The sequence below is a fragment of the Gossypium hirsutum genome, chromosome D01, assembly GCF_007990345.1.
Source record: "Gossypium hirsutum isolate 1008001.06 chromosome D01, Gossypium_hirsutum_v2.1, whole genome shotgun sequence".
Classification (NCBI taxonomy): domain Eukaryota; kingdom Viridiplantae; phylum Streptophyta; class Magnoliopsida; order Malvales; family Malvaceae; genus Gossypium; species Gossypium hirsutum.
Window position 1 is genome coordinate 27,758,166 of NC_053437.1, and position 12,333 is coordinate 27,770,498.

The window sequence follows — 12,333 nt, forward strand, 5'->3', positions numbered from 1 at the left end:
CTAATCACAATAATTAAAAATAATTTTTTAAGAAATTAAATGTTTAAAATTTAAGTAGTTATTTTTAGAAATATTTGTAAATATAAGTATTTTTATTTTTATTTGATCGGCGAAGGTTAAAATTATTATGGATTCTGTTTTGAGAAAAAAAGTGTAACAGCTCTACAAAATTTCATCCCATTAAGTTAAAATTACAAACACCAAGCAATGGCTCAAATATATCAATTTTGTTGTCAGTGTTTCCCAAAAGAAAATAATTTAGTTATGAAAAAGAAAGATTGTATAAAATAATAATAATAATAATTTAAATTGTATTACATAATTGTGAATGAAGTTGTGATATTGTGGCAAAGACTAAAACTCTTGGATCTTAAGCTTTTAAAAAACTGCATCACATAGTTAGAAATTTAAAACAAAATCAATTGTATATTACAAATTATATGTAATAATTATTTTTTGACAAGTTTTGATTTCATCCGATAAGTGGTAGTTCGATTTTCTTCAAAAATTAGATTCATTGAAAACACCAGATCAAAGGTCAACAAGTGGGATGGTTCAATGTTGTTGAAATTTTTTAAAATATCAATTAATAAAATTTCATAAATATAAAAAGTCAGAAAAATTTTAAAAAACAATATTTATAAAACAAGAACCAAAATTAACCTGAAAAAGAAACTTTTTTGTTTTTTGTTTTATTGGTTGTCCAATTAGTTCCTACCAATTCGTAACCGTAAAAAGCTCAACTTTACACTAATTAATTAAATGGCTAATTTTTTCCTCTCCGATTGAAGAGCCAAACAAGATCAGCATAAAGAAAAACATAATATTCTTAAAATGATGAATTGAATTAACCAAAAGATCAAATGAGATATTATATGCAACCAAATCAAAGAATGTTGACCTGCGAAACATTCCAATATGAGTTCATGGTAATCCATGCAACATCGGAATCCATCCGAATACTAATTACACGTACGTTTATCAAGAAGGAAAAACGGACAAAAATGGTAATCCAGGCATCGTGTAGACGAAATCATGATTTTTGGGCGGAATTGAAGATCAAATATAGGAGGGATTGCTAGGTAGAATGCAATGGAAACACTTAAATCACTTGTTCAAGTGCATGAAGCTCTAGAATAGATCAACTTCCTTCTTTTGAAGATCTTGCTTCCACTTTGGCAACTTGTAAAATGCTTCTTTCGGCATCCCGAATACCGTCTCGAACTCCTCATCGGACAAATAAGTCTGAGAAATCAAAGCCAGAGTAAGAACTAATATAATTCAGAAAAAGGATAAGAGTGAACTTGTAAACATCGATGATGGGACAACCTCTCTGCGTTTGAAGTCAATTCCAGTTACTGGATTTTCAGATTTGGACTTCAGCTGGTCGTAACTGTATGTAAATGACTGAGTTATGGGTTCCGAATTGTCCCCATTGGTTTCACCTGTCTCGCCTTCAGCTGTCTCATGAGAATCGTGTGCGCCGGAAGGGTCTGCTTCACTCTTTGCTTCATCTGTACAATAGAATTACATGTAAAGACAAGAGATGAGTTTAACTTAGTGGACATTGCACCAAGATCCGGTGTATTGATCTTAAGCAATGGTTCTTTCTTTTTTAGAGAAGAACTTTGTTCAAAGATACAAAAAGGGTACTTACAAGTAGGGCTGGTTACTGCAGGAGTGCTGCTAGCAGATTTTCTAGGGGATCCATCGGGTGATTTCTTCATTTCCGCAGTAAGAACTTGGGAGAGAGCAGCTACAGCAGCAGCTCGTTGTGATCCCTGACCGGTGCAAACTGGCTTTGGAGCTGAGGTTTTGCCTTCTGGTGATGGATTAAATGCAGATGTTAAGGCAGCTAAAGCTTCGGCTCTTTGCCTGGGTCCTTGTCCATCAGATCGATCCTGAGCTTGAAATAATGGTGCATATCAAATTCTTAAACTAAAAAGCAATGTAGAATGCTTTGAATTCTCAAAATACACAGCAGTTCACACAATAATGCATCATGACATAAAACTTGAGGGAATGGCTGCAAAAGCAGAAGGAATCAATAATTGGGTACAGCTGGAAACATACCATGACAAAAAGGTCAAATGAGGGATGAAACAAGGCCGAACCAATATCTGAACCAATTGAAAAGAGGGGAAAGAAATGCAGTATCAAGCTGAAGCTAAATGAAAAAAGAGATGGTGGGAAACAGAAACTTCTTTCATTTACATCATTTTCTTTTCTGTCTGACTTTCGGTATCTTGCTATAGCAGCTAACACAGATGACAAATATTAAATTCAATAACCCAGAATGCAAAAGCATTTGGCAGACAAAACACAACATGAAGTTGCTTGTTATCATCACTGATAACCTACGGTTGGAAGTCTTCTTTGATCAACTTGGACGTTTCAACATCTAGTGCATGTGAGGAAAAAGGTAATAGGAAAAATGTCGAAGTGCTTGAATGGACCATAGCCTTTGGCCCATAGGGTGAGGAAGTTGATTATGGATGGATGAAAATAAATGTATGCAGAAAAAGCATTAATTGAAATTAAATTGCAGTTCAGTAGGCATCGTTTCTATTGCAACAATTAGGAGGAAGTGGGTTTGAGCATGCAGCTTTTCCTCCAATTAAAAGGGTGGGGAAGGGTTACGGGTAGAAGTAGGCTTTGTATAAAAAGAAAAGAGAGAAATAGCACTGGCAGCTAAAGAAACCATTTTGGTTCCCATTGGACTTTCATTTTATGATCCAAATTTCTGTATACTAAACAGAAATTTCATATGCTGAAAATTTTCAACGCATGTGAACTAAAAATGGAAATTACCTCTGCATGGCTAGCACCAAAGAGCAATGCCACCTTCTTCTGGAACGAGTTTCCTGGCACCTATGATCCACAAAAAACATCAAAGCATAAATATTAAACAGATGCAGTGCGTGCAGTACACATGAAAGGAAGGATGAATCATGTCATGCAAAAAGCAGTTAACTCTTAGAGAAAACAACAGAGCATTTCGTAAAGTTTTCAGTGTGTGGATACAATTCACAGTAACTGATTCTTTTTTGGCACACGGTGACAACAATAGGGTAATTGTTGTCTCATCCAAGATATAAGAAGCTCTCAATGATATGATCCTCTAATTTTAATCTTTTGAAGGATTACATGGTACTTTCATTAAACAAGTGCACTATGTTAATCAATTCTATGGACCATATAGCATTAATATATCACAAAAAAGTTTACTATCCTACTTTTCCATCATTGGGAATGTCTCATTTGAGTCACCTGTTCAGAAGTTTTTCTCTTTTTTTTGTCTCATTCTTAATTGCTTTTGGTGCTGAGAAAGAAATCCATGAAACCGAGGTTACTTATTATGGTTACAGGTATTGCAAATCTCATAGAGGCTCTTTACACATACATTCAAACATTTCCTTATCTAGAAAACTATTGCATTGATTAAAAGCATTTTATGTGGACAAGCTGAGAATATAACTTCACATAATTTGTTACTGATGAAGACAAACCATTTAACATTAATTCAAGTGACAAGAAGGATAAAGTAGAAAAATTTAATGAAGGAAACACATACAATAGCTCGGTGAGAATCCCATGAAAAGAATGTAGTGAAGAAGCAGGGTTCATTTCCTTCAGTAACTTTGTATAGTGTAATCTTTGGCGACATACCCTCTAGAGACACAGCCCTGTCTATGTATTTCTGCATGGAATTTTCTAAAATGAATGATGAGCGTATGAAAAGGATCATACAAAGAAGAACCCAATGTTTATTTATTACCTGGCCAAATTCAAAAGCCTGTTGTTTTTCTTTGGCGTCTACACACTGACCAACCCAAACAAACACTTCAGCACGAGTGTCGAGTATCAGAATATCTTCAGTCAAGAGATCGTCCTGATCGAAATTGTAAACTTCCTCAACCTGAACAATGGAATGGAAACTTACATATAGAATGCACTGGATATAGCAGTAACAAGTTTCAATCACATTAGGAGAAACTCACTTTAAACTTTCCTGAGGTATCCCCGTAGAAGAATATAAAATCATGGAAAAAAAAAGTTAGAATGGTATAAACTTCGTTAGTAACTGAGGGCAAAGCAAATCACATTTTTGGTTAAGAAATACACCTTTATTAAGATAGAAAGTGTACAAGTGGGGATCCCTGACAATCTCATTAGATTCTTTTTCGGTTGAGGTATAATCTTGTTTCCCACCAAGTGCAGACCAGAAGGCAGAGGTCTCCGTTCCTTCTTTACAATGTTTCCGAGTGACTCCAGGCTGAATGTGAAAGATTATTAGATGATTGATTGACATGGGGAAAGGAAATCTTGGAAGAACTAAACAATGGTAGTGTTATCCTTATCTATGAGGAGCAAATCACAAGCTTTAAGCCAGAAACAGATTTAATATCGTCCCACTACCAATGCTTAATTGGTCAACTCAACCTGTTGGAACTTGGAGTATAGACTATAAGAATGCAACTATATCAAGTCTTACCAGTCTTCCCAATAAATCTGTGTTCTTTTATCTTGTGTCACAAGAAAAACCCCAATGTAAACAACTTTCTATAGTGTATACCTTCAAAAATTCAGCAACTTTGGGAGCCAAGTGCTGCTGTTCGTGAGTGCTTTGAGTTCCATACCAAGTGAAAATTGCTGAAGATCCAGATTGCAGGAGGAAACACTCAGTCGAGTTCAACGATGTTGCCACCTAAACAATAGTTACAGAAACAAGGACACAGTCATCATGCAGCACTATACCTGTTGTTAGAATACAAAAGTAAATGGTAGTCAGACGGCACACGTCATAACAAAAAACTGCAGGATTGCAGTCATCATCACGCATTTGATAAATAAAATAGCTCATTTCTCACTATTATTAAAATAATGGAGAGATTATGAAAATTACAAATTGGAAAAAGGTGTTACATCAAACATGATTGTACAGTCAATGGTAGCAACAACAAATGTTAGGGTCTAAAATACTGGCATGTAAAACAAGATTAAACCATTGTTTGCATTTAGGTTTTAAGAAAAAAAATACATTTTTATTCATTGGAAAATCAAACCAACCAATGAAATTTTAAAAGGCAAAACATGACAAAATAACCAACTAATACATACTGCATCAACTTGTTGTGCTTTAATATTGTGCATGGAGTTTCCTGATATCTGAAATAGAGCAACAGAATCTGCTGTGTAGGTTTCATCAGTCAAGCCTTTCTCTTCTATACTCTTTCTGTAACCAGCGCTTATGCCACCCTAAATAGGAATCAGTCATTGGAAAATTGATACCTTTGTAATTCAAACCAAAAACTCTACAAGCAAAGGTAAATTGCTAATGAGATTCTAAAAGTTTGAGGTCAAGTTGAATACCTTAAGGACCACCATAGGTTGAAAAAGTGCAACAAATTGAGGTGGCTCTTTACCTTCATATACACGACCCTGTAAGAAGCATCTATTAGAAACACAAGCGTTAGAATAACCATAGTCAGCCAAGGGTAATATATGATACCTGAACAGGCCTCCCCTTATGTGAGTTAAACACTGTATTAGCCAACTCAGCAGCTATCTTTTGGTCCTCCTGAATTAAGATATATGTACTTTTAGAAAATGAATCTTTTAAGTAGTGATGACCATCATCACAATGAAGCCATCAAGTTAACATGTGACTACATAAGCACCTCTTTCTTCTATGAAAAAACATGATGGGCAGAAGCTACAAATGGGAAAATAATGAAAGATGGGATTTAGATTCAATGCGGAGAACAAGTTGAATGAAGTAGATATTGTTACCACTAAACGATCTAGAAAGCAATTCTTAAAAGAAATGGCAATAAAAGTGCAACTTATTGCAGACAAAATCAATGATGGCAGTCCAAGTAGACGTGCATGAAATTCAGAAGGCAACTTCTAAATTCCATCAGTAGGAGGCACTCATATTGGGGCCCTATCTATTGTTCTTTCAGTAATGACAAGGAGCTCATCTTGGCAGCATGCTAGTCGACATTATTTAAATCAAAACCACTGTTTCACATTGCTATTTTGAAGGCAGTTCTATATATCATTAACAAAAACTTGAGGACGAATGACCACAAGGGCAATGTAAATTACCTCATTGCTATCCTTTCCAATCCAACAGCACAGAAAGTAATCTTCTTTCCTTTCACCTGAGTGGTATGTATAAAGCACAATGTAGCAGTCTCCACTACAGAATTTACCAATATCCTCTTTTGGCAACGGCGTTTTGGCACTGTCATCAATGCACCATACCTGAAAAGCAAGACCATACTCATATAAACATTTTTTGTCTTTAAGTCAAATATCAATAAGAAAATAAAAGAAAAATATGAACATGACCTCCATCTTTCCACCGCCTTCAAGCAAAGGAACTTCTTCTTGTACAGGAGCAGTTTTGGTCAAACCTTTGACTGCAACTTTTTGTTGCTTCAGCAAAGCTAGCAGTAGAAAAAAATGGTATTCAATAATGTTAAACACAAAATATTATAGTGTTAACTGTAGCTTCTTAAGTGATCCATACCAGCTACTTTTCCTCTTCCGTCGTCACCACCAGGAGTTGCAGATGCAGCCGGCCAAGAATCGAAGTTGGACTTGAATGAACTGGTTTCATACCCTTGGATGAGACGGGTTATGCGTGTTGCTCTTGGTCTATTGTGGCTAGCAACAAAGTCCTGCAGATAAAAGTTTGGGAATGAGAATTCATATTTTTTACATACATAAAGAAACCAAAACCACATCTCGAGCTCTACCTCAGCGGATTGAGTGGCTACTTTTCTCTCCTCTACTTGTGTTGCCCGTCCAATCCAAACAAAAATCTCAGCACCACAGTCTAGTAGATAGCATTTGCTGTTTTCCAGCATGCTTTTCGATAGTTCACCTTCTATGGGCTTTACCTCACCTTCAGTTATGCTACAGGAACCAGTGACTCCAAATTAGCAGTTAGTGAAAAGGCACACCTTTTGACACAGGATGTGTCTACTCACTTAAATTTGCTCAAATAGAAATTTAAATCTAGCAAAATTTTAGAAGATATAGTTACCTATAAAGTTTAGCTGGAGTGGACTCGGGAATAACATCATCTTCACTGCTAGCTTTCTTGCCTAAGGGAGCAAAACCACCAAAGAGGACCCAGAACTCACCGGAATCTGACTCAGTGTCCAATTTCCCATCATCTGGCAGGGTGATTACCATTAAAAAAGTGATAGCTTTAGATAGAGTAAGATGAATATACCTTGCGCAAAGTTCAGTTAATACTTGCAGACAAGTTAAAAAAGCTAGAAAAACAACATCATCAATACTGAAAATGGATCATCCTTACCAACAATTGCAACATTGCACACTCCACCATGGTACTTTTCCTTTAAAAACTGGATAATTTCTAATGCCTTTGCCCTTTCCTGAATATTAGAGTTTGCACCATTGAACTGATAAATCTTGTTCTCAGTGTCCAGGATAAATACATCATCGTGATTCAGTGAAGACCGGGCAAAAGGAATCTGCAAGAGAATAATACAAAATGGTATTTCCATCATCCAGAAAAGCCTTACTAATTAATTTATAATTAGGTCATGAAACTTTTCTTTTCTTTTTTCTTTGAATCCATACTCATCAAACTTATGTAAAGATCATCACTCATCAGATACCTGCTTCAATTTGACAACTCGTTTTCCTTTGCATATATATAACCGAGTTTCAAACACTTCTTCTTCTGGTGTTTTAAATCCAGAAGCAACACCACCCTCCAAGGGTACAATGCAAGGTTTAAAGTATGACAAAAATTTGTCAGATTCATGGCCTTGAAGTTCCCTGTGCTGCACGGCACGACCTCCTAGCGCTGCATCTAACTCAACAGTTTTGATAGCAGCAGCTCCAGCTTCGTCCTGCAGGTGGGAACATTATCTCAGATGATGTTTTAGTTCATTTGAAGGAATATTTAAATCCTCAACAAAATAAGATAAGAAGATTCCGCAAAAGCTCACCTGACTGGTATCTTTCCCAATCCAGAAGTGTATGTCATACATATGCGAACCAGCCTTGCTATGTATCGTCTACAAAAATACATGTAAAAAATCGAAATAAGACAGAGGCTCACTTAGAAATTTATGTTATGTGGGTGGCAAGTGAGAGAGAAAAAGATTCTTCACATGTAAGACAATGTAAGAATCCCCCATGTAGAATTTTCCGTAGTCTGACTTTTGCAACGGAACTGGCTGAAAATTCTCAATACGCCAGATTTCAGTCCCTCTACAAGATGTCAAGTGCAACAGCCTTAACGCAAAAAAAATTCATGATACATATGCAACATAACCACAGACCTCAACAAGAAGAAAAAAGAATGTATCATTATATTTTCTCTTCTCTATTTCCTGCTGACAACTGGACAATAGTTGGTGACTGATTCCATTCTCTCTTATCAAAAGACCAAAAGAAAATATACTTAAAATATAAAAATAAACCCTTTGTTTTAAGGATACGGTTTTTGACCAACTCCTTGAAATGCAGGATCCAGAACTTTTGATGAGCTCATTTCTAGGAATTCTTTATCACCGTTTTAAGCAAAAAAAATAAGTATCACACAGCTTGAGAATCCAACCTTCAGCAGTCTAGAAGTTGCAAAAAATTAGAAATAGATGATGCAAGTGAAAATTAAAATTAAGTTACGTTAAAAAATGGAATAATACTAATAAAAAAAAAAAACTAAGACAATTTAAGTAAGACTAAACAAGAGTCCTATTTCACAATTGCACCATATATATAACCACAAAACAGATAATAAGAGTCTAATTATCATGGAAAAAACAAAATATCAATTTTGCTTTCTATAATAGCAGGACTTTTCACAATCTTCAGCGATAACCCAATGTAGGCAACAGTTACATGCTGTCCAGGTCTACCAATCACGTGAAAAAAAAGGAAGAAAAATTTGAATCGGATGAACCAAACAATCGTTCAAAACTTGGTTCACAGCTACTGTATCTGTTAATCTCTAATGCTCAGTCACATGTTACAAGGCAACAACAAATTAAAAATCATATCCATAAGCGATGATACAGAACTGAATTCTAAAATCTTCATAGCAAGCAGAAAACATATAAAAAAAGACAATTATGATCCAAAAATAGGAGAGCAGTCCGAAAATTTGATATCAGCGTCACACATGCAGATGAAAAAAAAAACAATTATGGAGAAAAAGAAACAAAACCCATTAAAACTAGGACAATATCAAGAGTACCCAGATAAAAGAAAACATCAAATGGAACACGAAAACAAAATGTATATCCAAATGGTTTATAAGCCCAAAAAAGAAATGATCAAAGCAATGGCGTTTTCCCTTGATCGTTGCAGAGAAAAAGGGCACCTTGAGATTGAGAGAGAGATATCTCTGAGTTTTAAGGAAAAAGAGCTACGAGGAGCTCGCAAATCAATGAAGGGATGAATGGAGAGGAAAGAAAAGAAAAGAAGAAAAGTTATGTGTGTTTTTTTTGGAAGAGAAGGAAAGGAAATGGGAAATGATAATAGAGAGAGATTGGGGCAGAGAAAGTAGTCGTTAATCGTTATAGTAAAAGGATCCGGTAACGATGGCAACGGCCTTGTTGATATTTCCATTTCTTTCTCTTTAGCTTCCATTTTCATTTTTCTTTTTTTATTACTAATTTTCTTTGCGCTCTACATTTTTTTTCGTAAAATAATAAAAAAAACCGCGACTTTTATTATTTTATTTAGACCAATATTCATACTTTTATTGTATTTAAAGATTTCTTTTCTTAATTCACGTTAAATAAATAAATAAATAAATTATATTGCAATTATATTAAAAAGATATAATGACTTAATTGACCCTTCAACTTTACAAAAAAATTATTTTAATCTTTTATTTATTTATTTTACCTCTTTTAACCTTTCAGTTTGTGCTATTTGTCAAATCACCAACACAAATAAATATGTTAGCGAATGTTAACTTTTCACATACATATGGATTGTTACATTAGCAATTAATTAATTTTTAAAAAAATTTAAACAATTTAAAAAACCTATAAAATTATTAAAAATTATTAAATTTATTTAAAAAGTATAAAAATATTTTTCAATTTTTAAAAATTAATTAATTGCTAACGTGGCATATACGTGGACTATCACATAGATTTCATGTCAACAACGTTGGCAAACGTTAACTTTTTTATCTATTTTAATGTAATTTGTCAACAATGCAAGTTCAATAACTAAAAGAAATGAAAAATTAAATAAAAATATAAAATAATTTTTTTTGTAAAGTTAGAGGATCAAATAAGCCATTATGCCTATTAAAAAAATCCTCAAATTTTAAATAAATTTATGAACGTGTATAAAATTTTCATCTAAAATAAAGTATTATTTAAATATAAATAAATCAAAAAAGAGTTTGAATTAGATGCATTAAAAAGCATAAAAATTATAATCACAATTCTTTTTCTTTTTCTTTTTCTTTTTAAATACATCCTAAAAACGCGTTAGTTTGTTAATTAGTTAAACATTTTCATTTTACAAAATAATTTTTCCTTTATGAGTATTATTTTTATTTATATTTTAGTATATGAATTAATAATAAATTAACTCAATTAGTAACATTTATCCATTCCTATAACTTATTTCTAACAAAGAGAAGAAAAAATTTTCATTTATTTTGAAGAGTTTTTTACTTATCTTTCTAATTTCAAGTTTAATTTTATACTAATTATTCTTTATTTTATATCTAACAACTATAATACATATGTAACAAATAAACTATTTTTCTTATATTATTACATTAATAACTTAATGCAACATTAATATTTTAACTTTTTATTATATATATTTTTATATTTATTAGTTTTCGACATTGGTGTGTTTACTTTTCATTATTTATTAAAATATTCTTATTACATATAATTAATGCAAGTAAGTATTACTAAATAGAATTAAACATATATAATATTATAAAATAAAAAATTCAAATCATAACTAAGTAATGATGTAAAAAAAGTAAGTAAATATCTTAAGATTAATTCCAAAAAAAAAAAAGAATTTTGTTAATTAAAATTAGAATTCGATTTAATTTTTATGAACATCAATAAAATATACAATTAATTATGATTTAGAGGTATTAGAAGTTTTTAAATAATATGAACCATAAAAAAATATTGAATGGTTAATAAATATAAACTTATTTTACGTTGGTACATAATATTTGTGAGGTTAAAATTTGTAAAGAAGAAGTTCATTGGATAAATTTGATCATTTTTAAAACTTTCCACTTTAGGTAACTATTATTTGGGCAAAAAAAAATTGATCTGAAAAACTTTTGCTATTCTACATTTTTTTTTCCAGTAATTTTTGTGTTAGAAGTTTCATATTTTGGTAACCTTACATTTTTGAAAATTTTATTGGTCTTTGGAAGCTGTTGGGGATAAATTCGTGTAAGCAACAAATAAAAAAAATTACGAAGAAATTGAAAAGATTAAACACAAAAAATTTTATGTGAAAAAACCCCTCCGAAAAGGATAAAAAACTACTGAGTAAAGATAATTTTACTAAATTGACATAAACAAAGATTACAAAAATGAAGATAAAACTAAACCCCGAAACTCGAAAATAAGAACCCTCAAAACTTAAACACAAAATTCTCTTAAAGCTTATAAAAGCTAATACTTAAATGTGTTATGGGTTAATCTTTCTAGGGTAGAAATGGGCTTATATATAGGCTAAATTCGTAGGCCAAATGATCTTAAAATAATCTATACTAGAGTTCGACTAGGACAAATAATCAAAATTTTACTGGAAGAAGAAAACTAAGAAAATTCCATGACACGTTGCCATGTCGTGACATCCACTATCCTATCTTCGTGACGTTATTTTTGCTTCTCCCCTGTTTCGTCGTCGTGTCATCATGACGTCGCATGGCTCCTCGTTGCGACGTCGCTCTCTATTTGTGTCTTAATTTGACCGAAATGCGAGGCATACTCCATAAATCTCCACCTTGACTCATATTTCCATAATGCCTTTTTTGCTGAGCCCGCCATGGGCCTATCTTGAACTTTGTAGGATATTAGCTGAGTCTAAGCTGAGCTTGAACTTTGATATCGGAAAACTTCAAGTCTTCACTTGTGCACTGCCAAATCAAAACTGACTTGAGTTTGCTTTCCATGAACGTAGTGCTCTATCTTTCCAAATCCTGTACCCAAAAGAGAACTTCTCTTATTCAAAACGGTCATACCTTTTTCCCTCCTATGACCAAATTGCCTCTGCTTCAAATAAGTCGACTCCGACTCCTTAACAGACAAGGGACTTGTTGTTTTACCA

The 12,333-nt window shown here is 33.1% G+C and overlaps 1 protein-coding gene across 2 annotated transcripts; it reads right to left on the minus strand.

Moving 5' to 3' along the window:
• Positions 1-847: 847 nt before the first annotated feature.
• On the minus strand, positions 848-9,582 carry LOC107921145 (villin-2). Of its 2 annotated transcripts, none has more exons than XM_041086489.1 (23): positions 9,377-9,582; positions 8,493-8,611; positions 8,163-8,262; positions 7,998-8,066; positions 7,662-7,898; positions 7,337-7,514; positions 7,058-7,190; positions 6,768-6,927; positions 6,539-6,689; positions 6,358-6,455; positions 6,112-6,270; positions 5,513-5,581; positions 5,374-5,442; positions 5,122-5,259; positions 4,577-4,708; positions 4,126-4,276; positions 4,002-4,012; positions 3,779-3,919; positions 3,575-3,700; positions 2,812-2,871; positions 1,658-1,901; positions 1,330-1,514; positions 848-1,245 (listed from the first exon to the last, which is right to left on the minus strand). In XM_041086489.1, the coding sequence occupies exons 2-23, from the start codon at positions 8,543-8,545 to the stop codon at positions 1,132-1,134; spliced, it is 2,778 nt and encodes a 925-aa protein (XP_040942423.1). In that variant the 5' UTR covers positions 8,546-8,611; positions 9,377-9,582; the 3' UTR covers positions 848-1,131. The 2 variants fall into 2 exon arrangements, with proteins under 2 accessions (XP_040942423.1, XP_016706508.1); XM_016851019.2 differs by having other exon boundaries at positions 8,493-8,621.
• Between the last annotated feature and the right edge of the window lie 2,751 nt (positions 9,583-12,333).